Source organism: Barbatula barbatula (genome assembly GCF_947034865.1).
Source record: "Barbatula barbatula genome assembly, chromosome: 10".
Lineage (NCBI taxonomy): Eukaryota > Metazoa > Chordata > Actinopteri > Cypriniformes > Nemacheilidae > Barbatula > Barbatula barbatula.
In genome coordinates, this window is record NC_136773.1 from 17,228,088 (window position 1) to 17,251,766 (window position 23,679).

Genomic DNA, 23,679 nt, shown 5'->3' on the forward strand with positions numbered 1-23,679 from the left:
ATTGGATTGCTTTAACTAGAAAGCATTACTTTTTACATCGAGATGTGATACAATCAAAAAACAATAATTCTAATTGAAACTCTCCAACTTCTATATTTAATTGTATGAATTAGCTGGATTACAACTGGCAGAAGTACATGTGCTTCACAAAAGATGCAGCAGGTTCACATCTGTGAAGGACAATTTATTGATAGACATATTTAAAAAAACAAAACACAAAAGATGAATCATTTTAACATGACCAGATCCTGTTTATGAAATTTACAATAACCAAAAATTTGGGAAAAATGACCAGCAGCTTTCCAGAAAATCCTGAACCTCGACAGATTATCTGGAACACCAGATTTTACCCTTAGAGTACCGATGAACCAAATGATGAGCCTGTTTTGCTGTCTGATGCTGTGGTACTAAGATCTTCCAAGAGACCAATGATGGGCTGTAATAAAATAATCTTTAAAAATAAATGATCGTAGCACCAAACATCCTCGTGATCTGCCTTCAGACAGCTTTGCGGTGATATTCCGGAGGTGCAACCTCATAGTCACTTGCGTTGAAGAGTGTCGATGAATGTTTCACCAAATACCTACATTTAAAATAGAACTTTAGGCTCAGAATACAAAAAAAATTCTAAAACTGATGGATGCTTACAATCTGTCTCATTTAAAACTTGTCATTAACAAAAACAATGTCTACTTACTTTAAAAAATCTTGCAGATAGCTGAGAAGCAGGGCTAGACTCTTCTCATCCAATGGTGTGTAGGCCAGCATTGCGCCAATTCTCACTGTTAACATTTAAGTTCACAAAAGGGGCCTTAAGATCAAATACTAGCCCAAATAATACAGAACAGAATAATATATAAAAAATGTATATACAGTATACAACAATTTATTAAGAAAACATTATCAATAATAAAAAACTATTAACTATTATGGGTACATATTACGATTTGGTGATAATATTTTCATACCAAAAAGCCTCAACAGGTGTGGTGCCCCGTAGATCTGAGACATAGAGGTGTCTGGATGATTTGCCAAAATTTCTGCATACTGTGGCCTCTCAAATTTGTAGAGCAGCTGTGTGCCCAACATGACATTGAAGTATTCACGGATTCCAGCGACCACCTCATTTACGGCATATTCCCTGAGTGAAGAGGTCAAGTATGGTTGAGTATGTCATTACAAAGACTCTCACGAGGAGTTCATTAACAATGAATGATCCCAATTAACTGGAAGACCTGCACATCAAATGAATCATTTGTACTACAGTGATTCCAATTAACTGGATAATTAAATCACAAGTTTCCTTATGGCATACAAACATACTTGTTATCACAGTTTCCTCTCGATTTCTTGTAATTTGCATAGTCTTCCAGGACAGAATCCACATTCTTTTTTGCAGGTAAGTGGAAGAGCTAGCAAAAAGAAATATTCATGTTTACTGTTCAGTTAATGAACATCAGCACATCAGAGTATGTCATTTTTGAAGGACGATTACTATTAATAGCTAAGATTATGACGTGTTGTTACAGAAAAGGTCATATGAATGCATGTAAATTAAATGTATTATATATTATTCAGCATCTCTTATTTCCATCAGGGGATTTGTTTCCAGCTCAGTGGGGCAGTTCATTGTGATTTAACCTCTGTGAAAAAGCTAATGTAACCTAATCCTGTTTTCTCTTCTCTTGTTGTTGCTTTAGACAACATTCCTCCCATATTGCGTTCAACTATTGTGAAATTTTGCTGTATGATGACCCAAGCATTAGAGTTGGATAAGGTCTATCAGATGGTTTGTACCTGCTTCTGTCTTGTGATCAGGTCCCAGTCATCTACCAGCCAAGGTTTTAACTCTTCAGGAATTTTAACTTTCACTTCTACTCTGTTGATAAAGGTCTCCTCCTGTACAGAATAACAGCCTCATTTATACCTTACATTTAAAGCACAGATTGTTAAACAATACAAACATTCAGATTTGAACAGGTATTTAAGTGACATACACTCTCCACAGTCGGGTCAACACGTGCCCTCTTCTTGCGTGGGGGGTGAGGCAAATCTCCAGTGCTGGTGCCTTCTCCAGCTCCTGGTGCTGAGCATGAAGTGTATTAAATTATATTTACGCTCAGCAGCTGAGCATCAAACTGCTTGATACACAGGTCAAAACACATTCATATTTACAGAGAGAAAATGAACTTACTCTTTTGCTTGTTCTTTTTTGTTTTTCTGTTGATAGAAGAGAAGTGTCATGGTTAAACACACACCAGTAAATAAACAACGGTTGAGTTTGCTCTTCTGACAGTTAAGTAAAAGAGTTTATTCGAAGGTACTTAAACAGTAAAAGCAAACCAAACAACACTTACACATCTACATTTTTTTGCTGCACAGCAGCGATCTTCTTGCTTGGTGCGACACCCCTCATCCTTCCCTCAACATAATGGTCTCTGAAAAATTGATATGGTTTGCACACTGTTGTTTGTACTTTTGAAGTGACAGTACAAATGTTTACATTAAAATAATTAGAATTTTGGATATCCATGTTACCGAACATTTATACACAAAAATGTTCATTGAGGAAAGCAGGTCATAAGGTTTTAGACATAAGATCAAGTCAATGGTTTCGAGAATTTTCATGTGAACTTTTATTTACACACTGGTATAATTTGTTTTGCGTGTATTTATAAAACACACTTACTGGTTTGCCTTCTGAAGCTCTTTCTGTTTCGCAAGGTTACTGTCCACATATTTGAGCACACGGCTTTCAGGAACCCATTCGTCCCAGCTAGAAACACAATGAAAAGACATTAAGAGAATAAACACATCAAACTTGATTTTGGTGGTTGTTTTTGCTTGTAATACTTAAACTTGTACACTTTAACAGTGAGCACTTTGAATATGTAGACTTACTTCTTATTCCATCCACTGTAATGAATGAAGTATTTAACTTGTTTATCCTTAATATTGATTTTTACACACTGCAAAGAGAGACAAACAGTTAGGACAGACAATCACACAACTAAAAAGTGATTTAAATAATTCAGTCACGCTTGTTTCAAAATGAGAACAATGCACATGAGACACCACAACTAGGAAACAACTAAAAGTAGAAGGCAGCACACCCTTTTACAAGCATATGAGTAAAGCCAATTCATCAATCTAAATCTTCTTAATCTACAACCAGACAAAAACAAGTGTATAAAAGGGTTGCCGTGCCATTCACAGAAAATGCTTTAAAAACTTTAAACCCTGATCTACAAAACCATATCATCAGACACCCAAACTACATTTACACTTTAAAATTGAAACTATCTTCCTGTTGTTGCTACAAAAAATAGAGGCTTTGAATGCCTTAATGGATACATAATCCATTAAGAATGAATGCAAAACAGAATGATTCAGACGGATACCTTAGCTTCGTATAGCAATGGCCCATGAAAGCACAGCACTCGTTCACCTGAAATGGATCAGACTTATTAACAGTGTAATGATGTTCACTTTTAATATAATAAAGGCTTTTAAACAAACCTTCTTTATATGCACACCGATATATTGTTTTTGGCATAACATAAAAATGTCCAACAAACAAAACATATTTGGAGTGAAATTATGCAGAACAACTCTGTAGTTTTACCTAATGCATGATGTGCCACCCTACGAGATGCATTATAAACCTTCAGTAATTGAAATAAGTTACGTGAAATACGAAATGTCTGAAGGAACTGCTTAGTAGAATATAACGGAAAACTGAATTAACTCATAGAAACAACGATGAACCAACATTTTCTGCAGTTGTCAGTCATCTCAAATAGCATCGACTGCAGTTGACAATGGGAAGTGGGTATTAACGCATTAAAATATCCTCTCGCTTGTTCAAAGAAAAATATAAATAACCTTAAAATAGATTTTTGTAGACATTCTTAGAGACGTATAATGATTTCATAAATTACCAATCCCGCTAGGACAATCATAACATGCTTTGATGTGTGCTTTCTGTAAACAAGGCCTGCTATGAGCTAACGTGCTACATGGAGAAATGCTAATGTTTTGTTTCATAATCGTGCAGCTGCACGCGCTTACAAAGGCATGTCGCATAAAACAGGAAGCGCTGATATGCAATCCTACATACGTTATTGTGTGAATAAATACACAATTTAATAATATGAACATAAAGCATTGCGCGGCGAAAAGGTTTGCTTGCATACATATAGCGCCGTGCAGACGCGCCATTGTGCGGAGGCAGCGCCCGCGTCCACTGGCACAGCTCATGGAGAATGGTGAACTGATGTGTCGTTTTGAGAAGACGCGGCGTTCTTATGGGGTGGGGTGTCTTACCTTCTTGAAATTTAGGTTTAGGGTCCTGTTTAGGCGCCATTCACAGATTAAACAATAAAAATAGCTGGAAAATCAAATCCAGGCATCGCCAGCTCCGGGTTCATTCACGCAGGGTGAAGGCGCCGCGCTGCGTTTCTACTGTGTCGAACTTTTTTGGCGCCCCTGTCAGGTGGTTGCCATAATAAACGCCAGGAGCCCCTGTTGGCGAAACATGGAACTTGTACACTACAATGTTCATGTAGGCTGTGTTTATAGTATACATTTAAGCAAACGCGTTTGTACGAAGCGCCTTACAAATTAAAGTGCATTTTGCCTTGAACGTCAACAATAAACATAAAAGTAGCAGAAGGAGGATAGAATTATAGTCATATGCAAAATAAATAAATGTCTACAATTTTACAAAATACTTATTTCTATACCATTTGCAATTTCTGTTGATTCTTGTAATTCATAGGTTATTTTGTGATATATAGGTTGACATAATTCTACCCAATTTTTAGAATGTGAAGCAATTTAAAGTTTTAACAAACACTGCTCCTTAAACCAAACATCAGAAAACAGCATATAAGCCAATACAATTAAATAGGGCCTATTATTTGTTGTTAAACATAATTTATTAATGCATTGTATCCATAAAGAAGACATATATCCCCTTCCACACAAACACAGATTTTTGTCACTAAATAATAAAAAATATAAAAAGAATGTAATATTTATGACAAATAATCTTTCATGCTTTTACATGTCATATATTACGCCTGTTTTACAAATGCAAATGTTTTGTCTTGTGTATTAGATTACTATTTTATTATTATTACGGTTGTTGTTAAATGTTGATATTTTTAATTAAGCAAATATTTAGTAGGCTATTATTATTTTTTAATATTTATAAGCATTTGCACCGCAGCGCAGCTCATTGCCCTTCCAGATATCTAGGGAAACCACGGTGTCTTGTAAGACAACATATGAACGTGAAATACATATGTATGAACAACATGCCTCATCCCAGTAAATGACGTTCAGTTTGACCAACACATCCCTAAATGCTTTTGCATGGTTCGGCATCCAGCACAGAAAGAAGAGGACGACAACTGTGATGGATTTGGTAACACGAATCCTTCGCATTGAATGTCAACTCAATACTTCTCTTTCTCAGTAATCTCAAAAGCATCACAGAAAAAATCAGCATAGGCAAAACAAAAGCGACCAGGATTTAATATGATAAAAAGCCTGCCAGTAGTGTCCGGCAGGAAACTTGAGTAAACAGAGTTTTTCCACGGCCACGTTGGTCACAGTGGAGAAAAATAGATGTTGGAACGGTAGCAAGGATTCATAGAAACGCGCAAACCCGTTTGACAGAGCACGCGGGAGTTGGACGGACCCGGATCCTAGTCGCCGAGTGATGGCCATAGCGGAAAAACTCGCTGGCGTATGTGCATCACTGTGACGGACAGTACGACTTTACACATGGCGTCTCCAAACGGCCAGCTGAAATCCAGAACAGTATCCACCGCCCAGAAAGGCAAAGTCAGAACAAACCGAAGGTCTGTAATGGCTAAATTAACAATAAATAAATTAAAAATTGCGTTTTGTTTGCAGTCTTTCACTCTCATAAAAAAGCGCACGAGCGAATTCCCATTTAAGCATATTGCGCAAACGAGAATGTACACCACGGAGATCACGATTCTGAGAGCAAACGTGACAAAACCCTGTGGGATCCGGTTAAACACCATACAGATCCACTATGACCCGAGCGTAACCTGTTTTCAGTTCCGTTGAAGACAGCAGCCAGCCTCCGCTCTACCTCACACGTCATCCATGATCCACGGGAGCACTGCTGTGGCTTGGTATAACCCGCCCATGTAATGCAAAGATTGTCAGGAGACTTTTGACACGTATGACAGCTTGGGGTCAATTGCACTTGCGCATTTCTAACAGTGCGCATCAGAAGTTGAGAAGAACAGCGCCTTCATGTAACCTTTGAATCTCAGCCAGGTCACCCTAATAAGGAGTGATTTTTCTCTCATTGTTAATTCTGGTTTCTTTTGGACTGAATATAAAAAATGTGTCAATATTACAAACACAATCAAAATACAGATAAGACGGATAAAAAAGATCGAAAGTATTTGTTTTATTACAGCTAAACCGCTCTCTACATAAACAAGTAACATTCATTAGGTAAACAATGTATCCCAATTCAAATAATAAATAATTAATATAATATTTTATACAAACTGGTACTGGTTTACTGTACATAATGGTTTCGCCCATAGTGTACCATATACTGTAGAAGAACTTAAGGCAGAGAGTTCAAACTCGCCAGTTATTGGTGCAACTAAACTGGACTGTCTAGTGGTATACTTCAAAAACAAATAGACACGGAGATTCACGGGGGACATGACATTTATGACTTCAGTGAAAGAAATGCCAAATGGAAGATTCGGAATGGTGGCCAGCTCAATGTTAAAAAAGATATATAAATGAATCGCGCTTGGGTTCTTCAATCCAATTACGTTAAATTTAAACTCAGTTTAACACTTGCTCTTAAAGACAAAAACACTTGCAAACACTCATTAAGGAAGGTTAGTGGCCTGTTCTGTGTACTGGCTATAATCGAATCACTGTGATTAAAGTATTTGCTAACTCTCATCAAGACCCAACATTAAAAGAGGTTGTAGAACAATAATGGAGGAAGATAATTACTTTACCATTAGTATCCAATGCCTCATCAATGTCACATCAAAATGGAGCCAGAGGATACGCACACTCGGCTTGCGTTTATCCGTTAAATGGTTTAATTTCAACAAATGTTGAATCTGACACAGCAATTAAGATTGTAGAATTAATGCCTCAGGTGTCTCATATAGTACAAATATGAGAGACAGGGAAACAATTAGATAATTGTACAATGCAAAGCACGTGTTAAGAGCACTGAAAATAATTATGAAATAAATGTATGACAGTAATGCGTAATCAAAGAAATAGTAAAAATGTAATAGATAAAATAAATAAATTCAGTTTTATACAGTCAAAACCAGACAGCACAGATAACGTTGCAATACGGTCACTCTTCCCAAACGCACTTTGAAAACCTGCTTGGTTGGGGGGGGTCAAGATGGGGGTAGGATGTTACAGATCACGCTTGGTGAAAATGAAAAGCTGTTAACTGCCAATTCTACTAATAAATTTCAATGACATTAAGAAACAAGTGTACTTGTTTAAGATATAAAAAGTATGGTTATTTAGTTTAAAACCAATCAGAATGCAGTCTTTTAGATATGGTGTGTATTTGAACCTCTAGAGCCAATATATTTTGCCATTTACATTTTAGACAACTGTTGTTTCTATGAAATGGAAGGTCTGCTGGGTATGAAATGTGATGTCTTTATAAGGTCCTTGTCTTACAGAAAATACTTTTCTCTATGAGAGGACTCTGCTAAGTGGGAGCAACATAATTCTGACAATTTTACTCTCAAATCTGGAACCAACTGACTCATGAGGTACGCAAGAGCGCCTGATATCTTATTTTAAACATAGTACAGACAAAAAGTCAAATTATGAAAACCATTCAACAAGGTTAACTAAAAAAAATTATCGATTTGGCCAATGCATACTTTAAACATAAATACATGTCTAACATACTGTGGTTAGACGGTGAGAGAGAATGTGCGATTGGAATAAGACGTGACCTACATCAACTTTTCAAGCATGTCATGGCTAGATTGTGTGTTGGCGTAAGGGAATGCTTCTGTACAGCATACGTCTTACATAACTTAAAAGCAATAATAAATTACCTGCATAGGACAATGGCATTAAATAATGATGTTCCCTCATTGTTCAAACAATGGCTGAGGGCTAGTCTCACGACTAAACAGAAGAAAAAGTGATACTGACTGCCTTTCCATTACTGTGCCTGAAATAATTATTCGAGGCAAAATGAAATAGCAAAAAGTATAAAAGGTACAGAATAAGATAATCTAGAAACAACACACAGAGCAGTGAAAAACATCTTCAGTATCCATGAAGAAATACCAACTGAAGTCACTCACTGGGTAGGCAGCGTCCTATTGTTTATATACAAAAGTAAAACTGAAAATAGATTTTTCTTCTCTGTACACAGCAATTGTATTCTCTTTACAAAAGTCTTTGTTCTCTTTTTTCCCTCCTTCCACCTCATTCATGTCTAAATCATGAGTGCACAAGTTTCTTCACCCTCCTGCTGTTCGTGATAAAGGCTAGTCTGTTTGTGGGGCGCCCCGTGTGGTCAGTCCAGTGAAATTACATCGGGGATGGAGCCGTATATGACAGAAGTGGTGGCGTCCGAGCGTGAACGGGAGGCGTTGTTGTGAGGGTGGCTGTCTCTGAGGCTGCTGGAGGACACCAGACTGCTGCTGCTCCCGCTACTGCTGCCCCCGCTGCCATTGGCGGGCCCAAGCGAGCTGCTCGCTGCCGTCCCCGACTGGTCCAAGAACAGTTGAGAAGAACTGTACGGCATGAAACGGTTCAGCAGCAGCTCGTGATCTTCTGATGCCGACGCGGAGGCCGAGGCAGCGGCCGCAGCAGCCATGACCATGCTATAATGCTACAGAAAGAGATGAAGAACATATGCTTTAAACTAAGTTTAAAAAAAAGAACTGTGTACTTTAGCTTCCTCTTTTAGATCTGGCTCACAGTGTCTAACAGAATCAGCCATGGAATGTGTTTATGTGTAATGCTGCCCTCTAGCTATTCTTCGCTGCTTTATCATGCAGTGAACTTACCTGGTGATTGTCACCTTGTAAAAATGAGAAGAAATTCAGATCTGCAGATACAGAACAAAAACCCATGTTTATCAAATCCATCAGTGATAAAAGTGTTAATTAATATTAAATACATTGGTGGGAAATAATTAGGTAGCATATGCCAACGTTTCTGAGTCCCAAGTCCACTAATAAAACTGCATTGAAAAAAGGCAGGATTGACCCCATACCTGGGAGGTCACTTGGTGTGTGGTAATAGTGACGGTAGTCCTGGATGAGAGGAGGAGGGGGAGGGATGTAATTTGTCTCCACTGCTGGCATGCTTGGAGCTCTTGCTAGTGGGGATCCCTGATGATGCAGATTTAACACTCTGCCAAAAAAAGTATTTGATCATTAAAAAATATGAATATCCATGCAATAGCAAAACATCAAGGCAAGAAACATTTATTTCAACGAAAAACGTAATGTAACTAAAGCGTGTACTTTAGTTACTACAACCATCAAAGAAGCCCTTCAGTTGGCTAAACATAACTGAAAAAGAACTCAGGAAAGTAAAGCTGTAACTTTATTTGTTTATATCAATTAAGTTCCCAAACACTTCACTGATCCAAAAGCAAATGTTTCACAATGAATGAATCGTTTCCGCCTTCATGTTCCAAAATATTACGAATATCCTCACCCTTTGTTGATAGGAGGTGATGTGGGTGATAAAGATGGGCAGGCTCTTTTAGGCAAAGGCTCATCGTTGTCATCATCATCATCATCGTCATCGTCTTCATCTTCATCTGAGGAGCTGTCCAGTGTCAGGTCAATCACCTCCACCTTCTTACTGTTGCCGCCATGGGATGAACTGTTTCTGTGGTCTGACAGAACTGACCGACAAGAGTCTAAACAAGAGGATTATATTACATTAATGCAACAATTACATGTCTAAACCTTTTCAAATGTAACAAAACATATATAAAACTTTGTTTTGTGAACATACCATCAACGCCATTTGATGAGGCTGACACCTCCTGGACCACCTTCTTGGATCTCATAGGAGCCCAGCAGCCATCTTCCTTAAACTGAATCTCATCACAATCCACACAACTGCTCAGAATCTCCATGAACAATCTAAAAAAAAACTTTCTTTTAATTTCGAAAGCATATATTCATGCATATATAGTAAAGGTTTCGATCAGAAGTGTTAAAGGTGTGCAGCACTGACCCATCAATAATAAGGTGTTCATATGGAGCTTTCTTGTCGCAGACTGGACACACCCATGTGGGTTTCTTCTCGTTCATTTGGATATAGAGCGTAGCATCAAAGCACTGTAGGTGTGAGCAGGTGAGTGATCGGCAGGGAATCATCAGTCGCATTTTTCCGAGCTGCTCATTCACACAGATACACACATGATAGCATATTTTATATATCATACTTAACATGTGATAACAGAATGATTATTATGATATATACTGTATATAGACACTCTGTGGTTTCAACAAGAATCATCATTTAATACAAATTCAATAATTCACCTATTGTAAAAAAAACTACAAGGTTTAATAGAAGCCCAGTGCAGAGAACAATGTCTATATTTAGGATCGAGGATTCATTACATACCGGACAGAGCAGGGAGACACGCAGACTGGTGGTGGCAATCTCACTGTCAGGATCGGCAGTAAGCTTCTCTTTAACTGAAGAGCAAGCACAAAAATTATCAGGGCCCATATTTATAAAAAATCTTGTTGCTCCTAGTGAGGCGTTTCCCCTTAAATTAAAGAAAAGATCCTAGTAAAGAAAAAAGTTATTCATAAAGCATCTTAAGCCTTAAAAGATCTCATAAGGTCGAAAATTGTTAAGAGTTGCGAGGAGGACTTTTAAGAGGCTTAAGAGTTTCTTTAGCGGTACAGAAAATGGATGACACACGAGAAGTTAGAAGAAATGTGTTGCAATGCATGACAATTTCCATATTACTTTTAAGGTTTATCTGATTTAAAAAAAAAATTGTGTGTTCAACTTTAGCTTTACTTGGTTTTGGTATTCCTGTACAGCTGCTTTGATGCCGTGCAAATGGTAAAAGCGCTATAAAATAACTTTGAAAGTATCATGCAATGTAAGTCAATTTGGATAAAAGCATCTGCTAAATGCATAAATGTAAATGTGTGCACAAGTACGGTAAAACAGAAATAATTATGTGCAATTTTAAACTAACAACCCCATACTTAAAAGCACTCTTTCCCCCTTTTTGGCCAACCAACCAATCACAGTCTTTAAAAGACTGTGTCATACATAACAACGAGGTCAGCCCCGCCTCCTCACTAAGATAAACGTTTAGTTTTTTTCTTGCACACAGATTGGTCCTGAATCGCTTAAGCTAAGACTCCTACGTAGAAGTTTTTACGCTAAATTAAGAGCTTTCTTAGAAGCTTTAAGAATATGGGCCCAGATCCCTGGATTACAAACACCAATTCCGAAACCGTTTTTACAGAAGCGGAATCACTTCACTCCATTTAAGTCCTGTAGCTCAACTGGCATTAAATGGGACACCAAGGTCACTTTAGAGAATGGGGCACTTTAGATAAAAACATTTGCAGGAGGTACATACATGTAATAATGCTTTACTTTGTTATTTGTAATATTTCATGACAGTACACATCTTTCCGAACCATGCAGAGTAAACGTACTGAGTGCTCTAGAGTGGTCTGGATTTCGGATCCCTTTCGACCGTAGTCTCTGTAGCAAAACTGAGGAGGACTGCTGTCGGACCAGGTACACTGCCATGGAGTAACTCTGTTTGCAACACATGCAGTGTTTGTTAGGTACAATAATAGTAGTTCAATCTCATTAAAAGCATTCTAATTTCAAAAAGGCTTATTACCCTTCCGATTTCTGACGTCCATGACACAACAATGGTATTGGGAACTGTTGTAGACAACCTAACCAGGGAGGTAATGTTGATGGGTCTGCTCGGTCGCTTTGGCTCCACTCCGTTTTTGGTTGGAGGAAGATAACCCTGAAGACATTCAAGAAAACACAAAAGTTAAAAAATTTTTTTAAATGAACACGATTTTAAACATGTATAAATTATTTATTTTTAAAGTGCATGGTAGTTAGACACACAATGTGGGACCCTATTCTTTGCATTTGGCTGTAGAATATAATAAGCTTGCTATTCGTATATGAACAAAAGCCAGACTCACAGGGAGGTTACAGGGTTTTCCATTCACTTTTACACAAAGGTTGGGTGGGAAATGGTCTTCCTGAGGACAACTTGTTTCTGATAAGCAAAACCTATGAAATATGCATTGAGATTTCGTTAGGAACGTGTGGGAAAGACTTCCAGGACTCTCTTTGAAAGCCAAACAAAAGAAAGCTCTGAAGGTGGAGGTATGTTATCTTCATCACCCACAATCGGCCAAATAAAATACAGAGCATTCAATGGCATGCACAGTGTTTACAAAGATTTCTATTTTCAAGACGACATTATAACAAGATAATACGATAATGCAACAAAATAACAAATAATAGCACAAAGTAAAAAGACAATTTATTTAACTAAACTTTTACTTGAGGAAATGTTTGCCCTCTCATACCTTAGCTGTACTTGCACGGTGAAGTCACATTTGGTCCCAGAGATGTCCCTATCAGACAGGAGGGTGGGACAAAAGGAATGTGTCATATAGAGCGTAGGAGACAAAAGCATGCCAAAAATTCTACAGGCCTGTTTGATAAGTCTTCTGTTCAAGTTCAACTGTTTAGCAGATGTTTTCAATTCAGAAGATTTTCAGTATGATGTTGAAACTGGTTAAGGTTTATTCTGAGCTCAAAATTAGTTAGGACATTACTAACACTTGAAGCATGTTGGCCTGTCAAACAATGTAATTTAATATCCCTCCTCTGCACTCACATTGAACTGCTGATCTGTTGAACTTGTTGAGGCGTGAGCGCAAATGCAAAACATGTTTCCTGAAATCTCTGACTGCTGTCTGAGGCTGTAAAATAAAAAGAAAGAGAATATGGTCATGGAAGAATTAGAGTATAACCAAGAAAAGCTATAAAATGCAAAGGAAATTTCTAGCAGAGGATTAATCTTTACTAGAGGAAGGCGGTGAGACAAAAGATCTATCAACACCTGCCAACACTTGATGCACCCTCATCTTCACTTTAGAGTCATTTTAAAGTCACAAACCAGCCTTACACTGTATTGCAATTTACACTTAAAACTGAACTCTCTATGAAGGTACACTTATATGAAAATGAATCAGAAATAAGGTAGCTTTGCTGCACACTCCAGAATGAGCTAATGTCGAGTTCACACTGCATGATTTTGACCCCGATATTCAGTCGCCGACAGGTTTTGAGAAATCACAGACAAATTTCTGAAATTGGAGGGAAATCGGTGTTCGTTCACACGAGTGACAATCAGGCATTGTGAATGATCAAAGAAGCTTTTTGAGAGAGTGGGACACGTGTCACAGACTCCCCTGAAATATTTGGCATGCTAAATATATTCACCTTTCGGCGACTCAAAGGCATGCAGTGTGAGATGAGTTCAGACTGAGAAATACATTGACGATGACCTACAGCCAATAAAAAGGGAAGATACAAGGGGAAATGAGGTTGGGGAGGAGTCCACAACATCAGCAAGAATGGCTTCCAATGCCGCGCAAGAACTCTGATATCACGTTTCACTTCTCGCGTGCATTTGGTTGTGAAATGTTGCCATCGCCAGACAGTTGTCGGCGATTCTGACCTATTGCAAAGTCATGCAGTGTGTAATCTCCTATCACCGATCCATCGTTCAATGTGAACACTGCTACCACAGATAGTCATGCAGTGCAACATATTTTATGATAAATCAAAGATCTAACAAATACATAAATGTACATAGAACAAAGAGAACACTTTCTCCGTGCAAAATTACATCTCCCTTTTAGTTTTAGCATGAAAAGAAGAACTACTTATCAGATTGGGCAAAGGCCAAGCTATAAGCAATAAATAAGCATGTGGAAGAGGCTTTGGTATAACTCACCTAAACTGGTGGGCTTGATCAGCTCATCAAGAACATCATAGAATGGCAGCCTCTGAAGCTTGACGTCTGGATGGACTGGATGAAGGGGTGAGGGCAAGTGGGGCAGGCCCAGCTCATGCTTTGGACTAAGCAGCGCTACAGGTAGTAGAGAGGGCGAGCCGTGCCCATCAAATCCCAGATGGGTCAGGCTGGTGGGGAGCCCTGCAGGGGCCCCTCCAGGGCTGGCATGTAGGCCCGGGAGGGAGAGGTCTGTCGGGGACACCATCTTTGTGGGGAATCGGCGGCGGTAGAGCTCCTTAATCTTCATTTGCACGGCGGGGCTGCAGCCAGCTTTCAACAAGTGTAGCGCTTTGGTCAAGAGTTCGTGCTTCCGTCCATGCTTGTTGCGACCTGCATATCCTAGAAGAACCTGAAGCTCCGAGACACGTAGGCTCATCACCATTTGCTGTTTTTAAAAAGACAGGAAACAGGAGATAAATATAAACAAAAATATATATAACACAAAAAGCATTTGCAGGGTTTTAGTAAACAAGAAAAATGTTTAGGTGCCTTTCTTTTCATAAATGGGATTGAAAACGAGGTTAAATAGACTGTTTGGTTGTTATTTATATGCCTTATACACAATGTAGGCCCCTTAGGACTAAATTAGCCTCGGGTTTAGTCTTGGACTATCGTTTATTATTAAAGGAGTAGTTCACCTTCAAAATGAAAATTCCGTCATCATTTACACGCCCTTCATTTCAAACCTGTATGACTTTCTTTCTTCTGTAGAACACAAAAGAAGATATTTTGAAAAATTTTGGGAACAGAACAGCTCAGCCTAAGGCTGGGCCGATAAACGATATCATATCGAATCGCAATAAAATCTATGTTTATAACGATGATAATCTCCTGACATTTTAACTCAATATGGATAAATTTTACAGCCAATCAGACAGCAGAATTAAACACCACACAGGCAGCATGCAGCTTTTAATATGCACATCAAAGTACAAAGTCGATTTCATACTGCACTTGACAAAGAAAACACGACAAGGAGGAAATCATGAGAGGAAGCGGCAACAACAAAAGTGAAAGTAACCTTGAGTTGTCATCGTGTGGTATACAAAGCGTCTTGTTTTCCTTTGCAATCGCTGGTAAAACACAACAAACTGCAAACGAGTAACCCCAAAACTCATTGCAAAGGCAAGCACAAACGTTTTTATATCCACTAACATGAGCTGGTGCAGATGAAACAAACCAGAGCTGCCCTGTACAGATTAGAGAAGTGATGAAGCAAGTTAGTTTGCAGATACACAGTTCAAAGAGACTACAGTATATGTGATATGTCCGTAAGGTTCACTGAATGCATTGAATCCCACCAATCGAGCAAGACATTGCAGCGCTATCTATGTGCGAAAGAGCCGATAGCATTACAGAGCCTTTTCATTGGTTAAATGTAGGCCTACTGAATGAATACGCCCTTCATTAAACAAGTCAATTGAGTCAAAATGAGATTGAATTAACTGGTTGTTCATGGCCTAATATCCTCTGTGTTGTGACAGCGCATCTCCAATTAGGTCATATGACTTTGTTTAATTTAATTTGAACTGTTTTGAATGTTAACATTTGTAATGCTGTATAATTAATGAACCCACTGGTTTTCTTTTGGCTTCAGTCATTGGTGGGATACTCTCAAAAGGAGCAGCATTAACAAATTATACTGTATGTCGAAATAAATATCGTTATCGACTTTACATTTTTGCAATATCGCCCAGCCCTAGCTCAGCCTCCCATTCACTTCTATTGTAACCAATGCAAATGAATGGGGGGTCTGTTAACAACATTCTTCAAATTATCTTCTTTTGTGTTCTGCGGAAGAAAGAAAGTCATACAGGTTTGAAATGACAAAAGACTGAGTACATTTTTTTTAAGATGAACTACTTTAACCATAAATCTCTAGTTATGCAGTCCAAAAGGCATTTGTCCATGAGAATACAATTAGTTTATTTAGCCAAATAAAGATGTTGAGAAATGTATTTTGGATTTCTTTAGATATTTGAATATATATTTTTGTATTGTGATGGGAGATTCAGTGTATGCAAATAACACCTTTACGTGCTGGGTCAAAGCCTCATGTTACATTTTGTGGAATTGCTCTCAAGTCATCCTTTCTGGATATTCTGAGATAATAAAGTCATGTCTTGGTTGTACCCGGAAATTTTGGTTCTATTAAAATCCAAGTGGGTGCAGAGAGGTGAGATAGTGGGGGATGGGAAGATCGGACCTGAGCCTGGGCCAGCAAGCTTTCATAACAAAAGCTTTGGAGTACAGCTACAGGGAAAACAAGAGAGAGGCCAAAGAGACTCATATTTCTCCATCTCAGAGAGACTGGGGTCCCCGCCCCAGTTTACAGCCAAGTACCAACTGGACTGTTCATATAAACAGTCTTTATTAATTCTACCCGCCGGGCCCCCAACACAAACATGCAGCCTTAATACTGCTCATCACTCCTGAAGAGACTCTCACTCTTGTACCATTACAGTGAGGAACATCCTCCAATGTAAACCAAGAGGCGGCCAATAATTTTGTTGGTTTTAAAAGAATCCATGAACTTAGAATGTTTGATCTAAATCAAACTCTGATTATTCTGTTTTTGAGAATAGATTAAGTCAAGTTAAGTCAGCTTTATTTATATAGCGCTTTTTACTATTTTCATTGTTGCAAAGCAGCTGTACAAGAAAACATTGACTATAAGCAAAACATAACAGGTTATGCAAGTCAAAACACAGGTCAAATATCAGACACACAATAAATTCCTATATGCAGTGTTAATTAAATAAGACTATAAAATTCTAGCAGCCCCATCAGCCAGGCAAACAGTGCAAAACAGAATGCAAACTGTGACGAGGAACCCAAAACTCCATTGGAGGAGAAAAAAACCTCAGGGAAACCAGGCCTGACCAGGGGATTCCAGTTCCCCTGTGGCAAAAGCTGCAGCCTCTGCACAACAAGGCAAAATAAAAAAAGGTAGATTTAAGATTATCATCAATAATCTAATAGCATCTGAAGTTTTGTGATTAACCTCATGCAACATGTTTTATGTATGTATTGACAGGAAACCAAACTGGTCAACTGTTTAACCTTTCCAAAAGCTTTTTGCAGCAAGCAGATAGGATGAAGAGAGGTTATTTACATAAGGGGGATCCATCTTAATGTAATCTAACCTCAAACGCTGTGAATGTCCACACACCTTCATTCTACTCTCAATGCCTAGAACATGTGATAAAATGCCTTTGACACGTTCTCTCCTAAGTGTTGATGCTCGGACGCACTCACAAAGCATACATTTTTTTTTAAATGCTGCCAAAAACAATATTTGTTCCGGTCCTAGTTTCACTTCTGCATGTCAGTATCTATGCTGGCTCTTCACTCCAGATGGATGAACCAGCAGCCAGGAACACAACAAGTGATAAGTAACCATCCCAGGTTTTCAGATTTTCAACATGTCAACATTTAGAAGGAATACAGCTTAATGAGGTTCAAAGGGATGTTCCTTTGAAATAAACTGAAACGCCTATAACAAAAGTAAAACAACAACTGAATAACAGATAAAATATTTATTTAGACTCCAATTTACACCCCCTAGTGTATTTTAACTGAATATAAAACTATTCTGACATAATAATGTTACAAAACCCATATTTGCAATACAGATATCACTTAGAATAAAACAATACCCTACTGCCCTCATGTAAACAAGAATAAACAAAGCACACTATTATACTTACATAAAAGTGACATGTGTTTTGTCAGACAAGGTGTTAGCACTACTTACATAAAATGTCAAGGCAGGATAACGCCAGTCTCTGTTCCACATTCTGACTCTGATCTCTCAAGTATAAACTGCACTGGTGGACTTAGATCTTCTTCAAATGCTCTACTGCTTGCCTTTGGACAATTTGAACAACTGCTCGAATAACAATGTGGTTACCGATTTGGTTAATTTAGTTTCAATAAGTATGGTTATCATAGGCCTTGACACACTTATGAGAAACAGTCTAAATATACACAAGCGGAAGGACTGCTCTGAGAACATGTCATTCTGACAATTTCATAAAGCAATCTTTCTACCCGAAAAAAAAGCTCAGATAAAATGTACACTGAAAATAAAATATCTATAATGTATAATAATAATGATTTATCTTTTCAACAAAACTGCAATTTGACAATCTGATTAATTACAAAAAAAGAGCAACAAATTCAATTAATAATCTTTATGCATGTAAACGGGTTCTCCAAATACACTCTCCACATACAGTAACACAGTGGAAAACACTCACATTTTGACAACCAACAGTAATCATTATTATGTTTTTGGCACCATAATACATATCTATAATGTGTGGTTATGGGCTCAGAAGATGAAACTTGCTACTAGTCAAGGGATGTAAGACTGTATGTTGCTATATTTATATGATCTATATGATCTCAGTTGCTATATTTGACAAATGCACATTCAAAACAAATTTTGAATTTGTGCAGTCTGAATTTTTTTTATTTGCACTCCAACACATTTTGGCTAATGGTTTGTGCCCTTTAAACAGGGGCAAAGCAGGTTAGTGCCCTCTCTCTATTGCCTACACAACTTTATTGTGGCACAAACTATTATTATTACGAACTTCAGCTATATCTAAAATTACATTATACCTAAATACATTGCTTAATGGATTGTGAGCAATACAAGCCCTGGACGAGTGCTTCTTATCATCCTGTTTTGCTTTCTGCAAAATTCCTGTTTTTTATTACTAAGCAAAGTAACATGGTACACTGTGTTATGCCCAAATAAAGCCTTCGTTGCAAATGAAGAAAAAACGTTTTGTACTTTTACTGTTATCAAGTCTATTTTTATTGCGGGTTTGGAAAGGAGTGTAGCTAACAGTCAGATCACTATCTCCTTAGAAGTAACCATCTAAGCCCATACTTTTGCCAGTCAGTGGCAAAATCAAGGCTGGTTTAGAAACCTTGATAATGGTGTCCAAAATATCCTAAAGCAAAAAAAGCCGTTTATATTACTAATTAAAACATTCAGATCAATATTGCAAACTTAAACAACAATCAGGTTTATGTTTTGTGTCAAGGGTTAAACAAACTTACATCAAGCATGAGTAGTAACACCTCACAGTTTGCAGTGAGATTGTATAGGTTTACATTAGTTTCAATTAGTTAAGGCCTTAATTAACACCAACTAATAATGAACTATATAGTTTTCAGCATTTATACATAACTCAAAACTAAAATACTAAAAATTTATACAAAATGTCTCAAAACCTGGTGACAATTAATGCAATAACACAAAGCATTTTTACAATGCAGACTAGATCCACTAGATTTTGGACAAGATGTCCAAAACTTGTTTTCTCGGTTTCAAGAGAGAGCTGTTGTCTGTTTTAACAGATAACAGTACAGTGTAATATCTAGTTTATAGTCTAGTATAATAGCAGAACAGTAGTCTTGACTGTCAAAGCACCAAATCTCCAGTCTGTTAACAGCCTACGCACCACCCACATACTGCTGTACACCGACAACCGACACCTCTAACGGTATATGCATCAAGTTATCACCCCCATTTCAAAGTTAAAAAAAGACAAATCCTTATTAACATCCAAGTTTAGGGTGAGAAATGATCATTTCACTCCAGCAGGCACACAGATGTGCGAATTAGCTGGTAGCTAGCTGGCTCTATCACAACAATAACATTGTTCCTTCTCACGGGCACAAAACTGCCCATATACCGCTTTTAAATCAAATACAGCACATCGATTTGCCTAAAAGGAATCGTGAGACCACATCGGACGGTCAGCATGGACAAAAAGAGCATGTACAAACGCTGAATTAGAAGTAATTTGCGGGCTACACTTTACCTTCAATTCCGCACTCTCCGCCATCTTGTTTCTCTGGCGCAGGCGTGATCGGACTCTTGGCACGTGACCAGAACATGCGTCAAACATCTTTTTGCTCGTTTAAAAATTAGCGCGAGAGGAACTGAAATTATTACCATAAGGCGGTCATATTTCTAGTGAATCTGTTATTATCGTTTGTTATTATCATTATACATGAATAAAAATCTGGACAATACGTTTGCCGTTTTTGTCATTTACTTTTGTTCACCGTTTTTCTTATATATTTAGTGTATTACTAAATAATAAAGCAATTTAATAACAAACACAAACACGAGAACATACGATAAGTTGTACAGTATTAAATGTTTGTATTGTGTTTATGTTTTATGCTTGGCGCATAACGTCAAGCGCTTTTCTGCTCAGAGTTCAGTTTTTTCACGTCAGGTGCTCCGCCAAAAACGCGAGGGGCAGCAGGCGGCAAGTCACATATATGTCCCAGAATATTGTAAAAAAAACTCCGTTTTTAATAATGAAAGCCAAAGTAAGGAGCTAGACCTTATCATTATTATATAGTCTTCATTTTAAGATTATATTTACGACAGCTTTTGTTTCGGGAAAAACATTCCTAACTTTTTTCATAAGAAAAACATGGCAGTTTGGAATAATTTTCTTCTTTAGAGTGTTTTGTGAATCCGGCCCCATATCTACCCTTGCATTGAAAAAAAACATTTTTAATCTTATTGTTAATTAAAAATTCACATTGACAAAGTAAAAATATGTTTCGTTTTGGAATAACCTCATATTTACTATAAAATTCTTACTTTTTAATAAATTACGAAAAGAAAACTGTGATTTTTCTTACAGGCAATTTTATTATATTCACATTTGGCTCCTTTACTGTGAAATACAGGCCACAATAGCTCACAGTTTAATAAAAGAACTAATGTTGTACTCGAGTCCGACTCAAGACAATTTCTTGATGGTCTTGGCTTGGTCTTGGTCTCGACTGTCTTTGGTCTCAGGCCAAGGCCACAACTGAAACATATTCATGCGTTGTCTTCATTAATGTGATTGGATGTAAAACTTCTGGCTTTAAAAGCGATCACTGATTAATTTCTTAGTTCATTTATTTTGCTGCTGTGCTGGTAAAACACGACTAGGGGATAATCATAAAATAAATCTGTCAACAAAATTAATAAAATGACAGAAAATTGCAAAGATTTTAGGCTACTTGAGTACTAAAGGTAAATATATTGTTTTTTGTAACATTTGACTTGATCTGAAAACGTGAGGTTGATTTTATATTATTCATTAAACCATGAGTTGAAGTGACTTAAAGGTCCAGTGTGTAATTTTTGGGATGATCTATTGACAGAAATGCAATATAAAATAAATATATTCGGTGTATAAAGAGCTTACACAGTGAAGCGTTATGTTTGTATTACCTGCTTAAAATGAGCTATTTCTATCTATATACACGGCGGGTCTCCTTGCACGTAATTCGTCGTGTTCTGTCAGCCGCTGTAATGTTTCGAAAGGGAGTGATGGATTGAGCGGTTGGTTGCAATTCGCAACCTTGCCGCTAGAGTTCACTGACTGGACCATTACGTTTTAGAAACAAACAATTACAGTACAAACACACGTTTTTGTCCTATATTGACTAGTCTCAAACAAATATAAAGCAAATCAGAATACTGTGATGTTATTATGACTTTTTGGTGTTATGTTAATCTTTTAGATGAATTTTAGCTGTGCCGGTCTTTGTCTCAGCCCCTCAAAGTCTTGGTAGGCCTACTGTATTGGTCTCGGTTTAGGTGGTCTACATCTTTATAATGCATCAAAATACTTGCATTCTAATTATATGTCAGAAGCAAATGATTATATTTGCTTGAAATGTTATAAGCAACAGCAAGGATAATTATTCTCTTTCTGTTTTTGTTTCTACCTCGGGATGCCCATTACAAGGGGTCTATGCCAGCTCCAGTTTGGATCCAGCCTCTTATGAAAACTCAAAAATGACTCAACAACTGCGAAGAGATGACAACTACCCCTGCGAAGAGATGGCAACTACCCCTGCGAAAAGATGACAACTACTGCGGGGACTCCAGATTGACATCAGCTGGAGCATCAATAATAACTGTGAAATTTCACATATAGAGTAAAAGATTTTGCAACATTTTCTGTAAATTAATTAGAGGAGGCTATAGCTCATTTCGGACATTCGGTAATCCCAGTTAATGGAAAAATGACCAGTGATAGTAATTTGGAAGTTTGATATAGCCCAGTATACCTTTTTAAACATTGTAGCCTAGTTGTTAAATATTTTCGCATTACATTGTTTACTACCCAAAATATTTTGCTTACCCCATTCCTCATTTGGTTTTCGAATTTAAAATAAACTACACGTTGAAATAAAACTTAACGATTTAATACTCTATTGTTGTTCGACAACAGCCTAGAAAACATATAGCATACACCCTTTCTGTACTTTATTTAAATCGGTGTCCACTAGATGGCAGAATCGCACCTCGTATTATAACTGATTTCACTATTGACAGTGCAAACTGATTTGTAAAGCCGAATAATTCTGTATTTTTCATTTAGCTGGCCAATTTATTAGTATATTAATTATTTTTAATTGCCACAAAGTTTTTTGTGTTGATCTTTGGATTTAATTAAACTTAAACCCCGCTGAAGACTTTTCAATGTTTATTCTTTAAAGCACCACTCTGTTGGTCCATATTTGACGAGTATGAACAATGTTCCAATTATTTATACACAGTTTACCGTTTATGCGCGTTTCTTCGTTTTCTCTAACTAATCGGAGTTATCAAAGCTAGTTTTTTTTTGTTTTTAGAACAACGCCATCTTGCGTAGACGAAAGAGACTTGAGCGCACCTGACTTCGGTCGTAAACACTTCGATCGAAAACAGTGCGTAAATACAATAAAGTATTTATTAGCGTTCCCATCATCCACCAGATACCATCCTACCAGTCGGATAGCCTAACATTACCAGTACATAGCCTAGAGAACGTTGTTATAATTCGTATCGTCCTAACTAATACATGCGTTAGAATTTATGTGATGGTTGATATTGTTTTCCCCAATTAGTCTACTTAAAGGGTCAGTTCACCCAAAAATATAACGCCTGTCATAATTTTCTCACACTCAAGTTGTTCCAAATCTTTATCGATTTCTTTGTTCTCTTGAACACAGAGAAAGATATTTGGAAGAATGTTAGCAATTTAAGTTCTATGACATCATTCACTGCCATATTAGAAAAGAAATAGGCCTATTGTACATTTTTTTATCTGTTGAACACAAAATTAGATATTTTGAAGAATGTAGAAAAGCAAACAGTTCTGGTGTAACTTTGACTACCATTTTATGGTAGTGAATGATGTTCTTCCAAATATCTATATATGTGTTCATCAGAAAAAAATGTATACAGGTTTAGAACAACTTAAGAGTGAGTAAATGAAAACAGAATTTTAATTATTGGGTGAACTATCCCTTTAAACGTAATATGCTATGGCCATATGTTTTGACAAAATATTGAAAAGACTTAATCAAAATGTTAAATGTTGTCAGGACACAGACATCAGCCAGCCTAAACATGGAGAGTAATCAATGCTTTCACCCAAAATTGGTTGAACCTATAGACAGATATAGCCTACTCACATGTGGTGCAATATTGATCTTTTGGCATTGAA

The 23,679-nt window shown here is 37.4% G+C and overlaps 3 protein-coding genes across 7 annotated transcripts; all 3 read right to left on the bottom strand.

The window, feature by feature from the left end:
• Positions 1-173: 173 nt before the first annotated feature.
• On the bottom strand, positions 174-6,190 carry morf4l1 (mortality factor 4 like 1). 2 transcript variants are annotated; one of them, XM_079465554.1, is made up of 13 exons: positions 6,131-6,190; positions 4,327-4,524; positions 3,402-3,448; positions 2,902-2,969; positions 2,690-2,776; positions 2,358-2,438; positions 2,195-2,220; positions 1,998-2,086; positions 1,798-1,899; positions 1,324-1,412; positions 969-1,141; positions 698-782; positions 174-583 (listed from the first exon to the last, which is right to left on the bottom strand). In XM_079465554.1, the coding sequence occupies exons 2-13, from the start codon at positions 4,364-4,366 to the stop codon at positions 499-501; spliced, it is 972 nt and encodes a 323-aa protein (XP_079321680.1). In that variant the 5' UTR covers positions 4,367-4,524; positions 6,131-6,190; the 3' UTR covers positions 174-498. The 2 variants fall into 2 exon arrangements, with proteins under 2 accessions (XP_079321680.1, XP_079321679.1); XM_079465553.1 differs by lacking the exon at positions 6,131-6,190 and having other exon boundaries at positions 4,327-4,564.
• On the bottom strand, positions 5,206-6,059 carry rxfp3.3a3 (relaxin family peptide receptor 3.3a3; the record flags this gene model as incomplete). Its single annotated transcript, XM_079465990.1, is given in 4 exon segments — positions 5,206-5,458; positions 5,460-5,538; positions 5,541-5,751; positions 5,754-6,059. Coding segments are annotated over 4 exon segments (849 nt in total).
• A 253-nt stretch (positions 6,191-6,443) lies between the features above and the next one.
• pias1b (protein inhibitor of activated STAT, 1b) lies at positions 6,444-22,475 on the bottom strand. Of its 4 annotated transcripts, XM_079466545.1 has the most exons (15): positions 19,987-20,021; positions 14,782-14,848; positions 14,084-14,528; positions 12,959-13,043; positions 12,645-12,692; positions 12,252-12,342; positions 11,930-12,064; positions 11,736-11,841; positions 10,672-10,745; positions 10,276-10,436; positions 10,051-10,181; positions 9,745-9,952; positions 9,296-9,435; positions 9,087-9,127; positions 6,444-8,908 (listed from the first exon to the last, which is right to left on the bottom strand). In XM_079466545.1, exons 3-15 carry the CDS (start codon positions 14,523-14,525, stop codon positions 8,591-8,593), a joined length of 1,980 nt encoding a protein of 659 aa, XP_079322671.1. In that variant the 5' UTR covers positions 14,526-14,528; positions 14,782-14,848; positions 19,987-20,021; the 3' UTR covers positions 6,444-8,590. The 4 variants fall into 4 exon arrangements, with proteins under 4 accessions (XP_079322671.1, XP_079322669.1, XP_079322670.1 ...); XM_079466543.1 differs by lacking the exons at positions 14,782-14,848; positions 19,987-20,021 and adding an exon at positions 22,330-22,475; XM_079466544.1 differs by lacking the exons at positions 14,782-14,848; positions 19,987-20,021 and adding an exon at positions 21,911-22,073.
• Positions 22,476-23,679: the final 1,204 nt, after the last annotated feature.

Coding starts and splice junctions, on each gene's coding strand:
- pias1b (XM_079466542.1), bottom strand. CDS start 20,010: ATGGCGGAGAGTGCGGAATTGAAG. Junction 13,044..14,083: donor GATCAAGCCCACCAGTTTAG/GTGAGTTATACC, acceptor TTTATTTTACAG/CCTCAGACAGCAGTCAGAGA. Junction 12,343..12,644: donor ACCGTGCAAGTACAGCTAAG/GTATGAGAGGGC, acceptor CATATTTCATAG/GTTTTGCTTATCAGAAACAA.
- morf4l1 (XM_079465554.1), bottom strand. CDS start 4,366: ATGGCGCCTAAACAGGACCCTAAACCTAAATTTCAAGAAG. Junction 2,970..3,401: donor CATTGCTATACGAAGCTAAG/GTATCCGTCTGA, acceptor CTCTCTTTGCAG/TGTGTAAAAATCAATATTAA. Junction 2,777..2,901: donor TACAGTGGATGGAATAAGAA/GTAAGTCTACAT, acceptor TTGTGTTTCTAG/CTGGGACGAATGGGTTCCTG.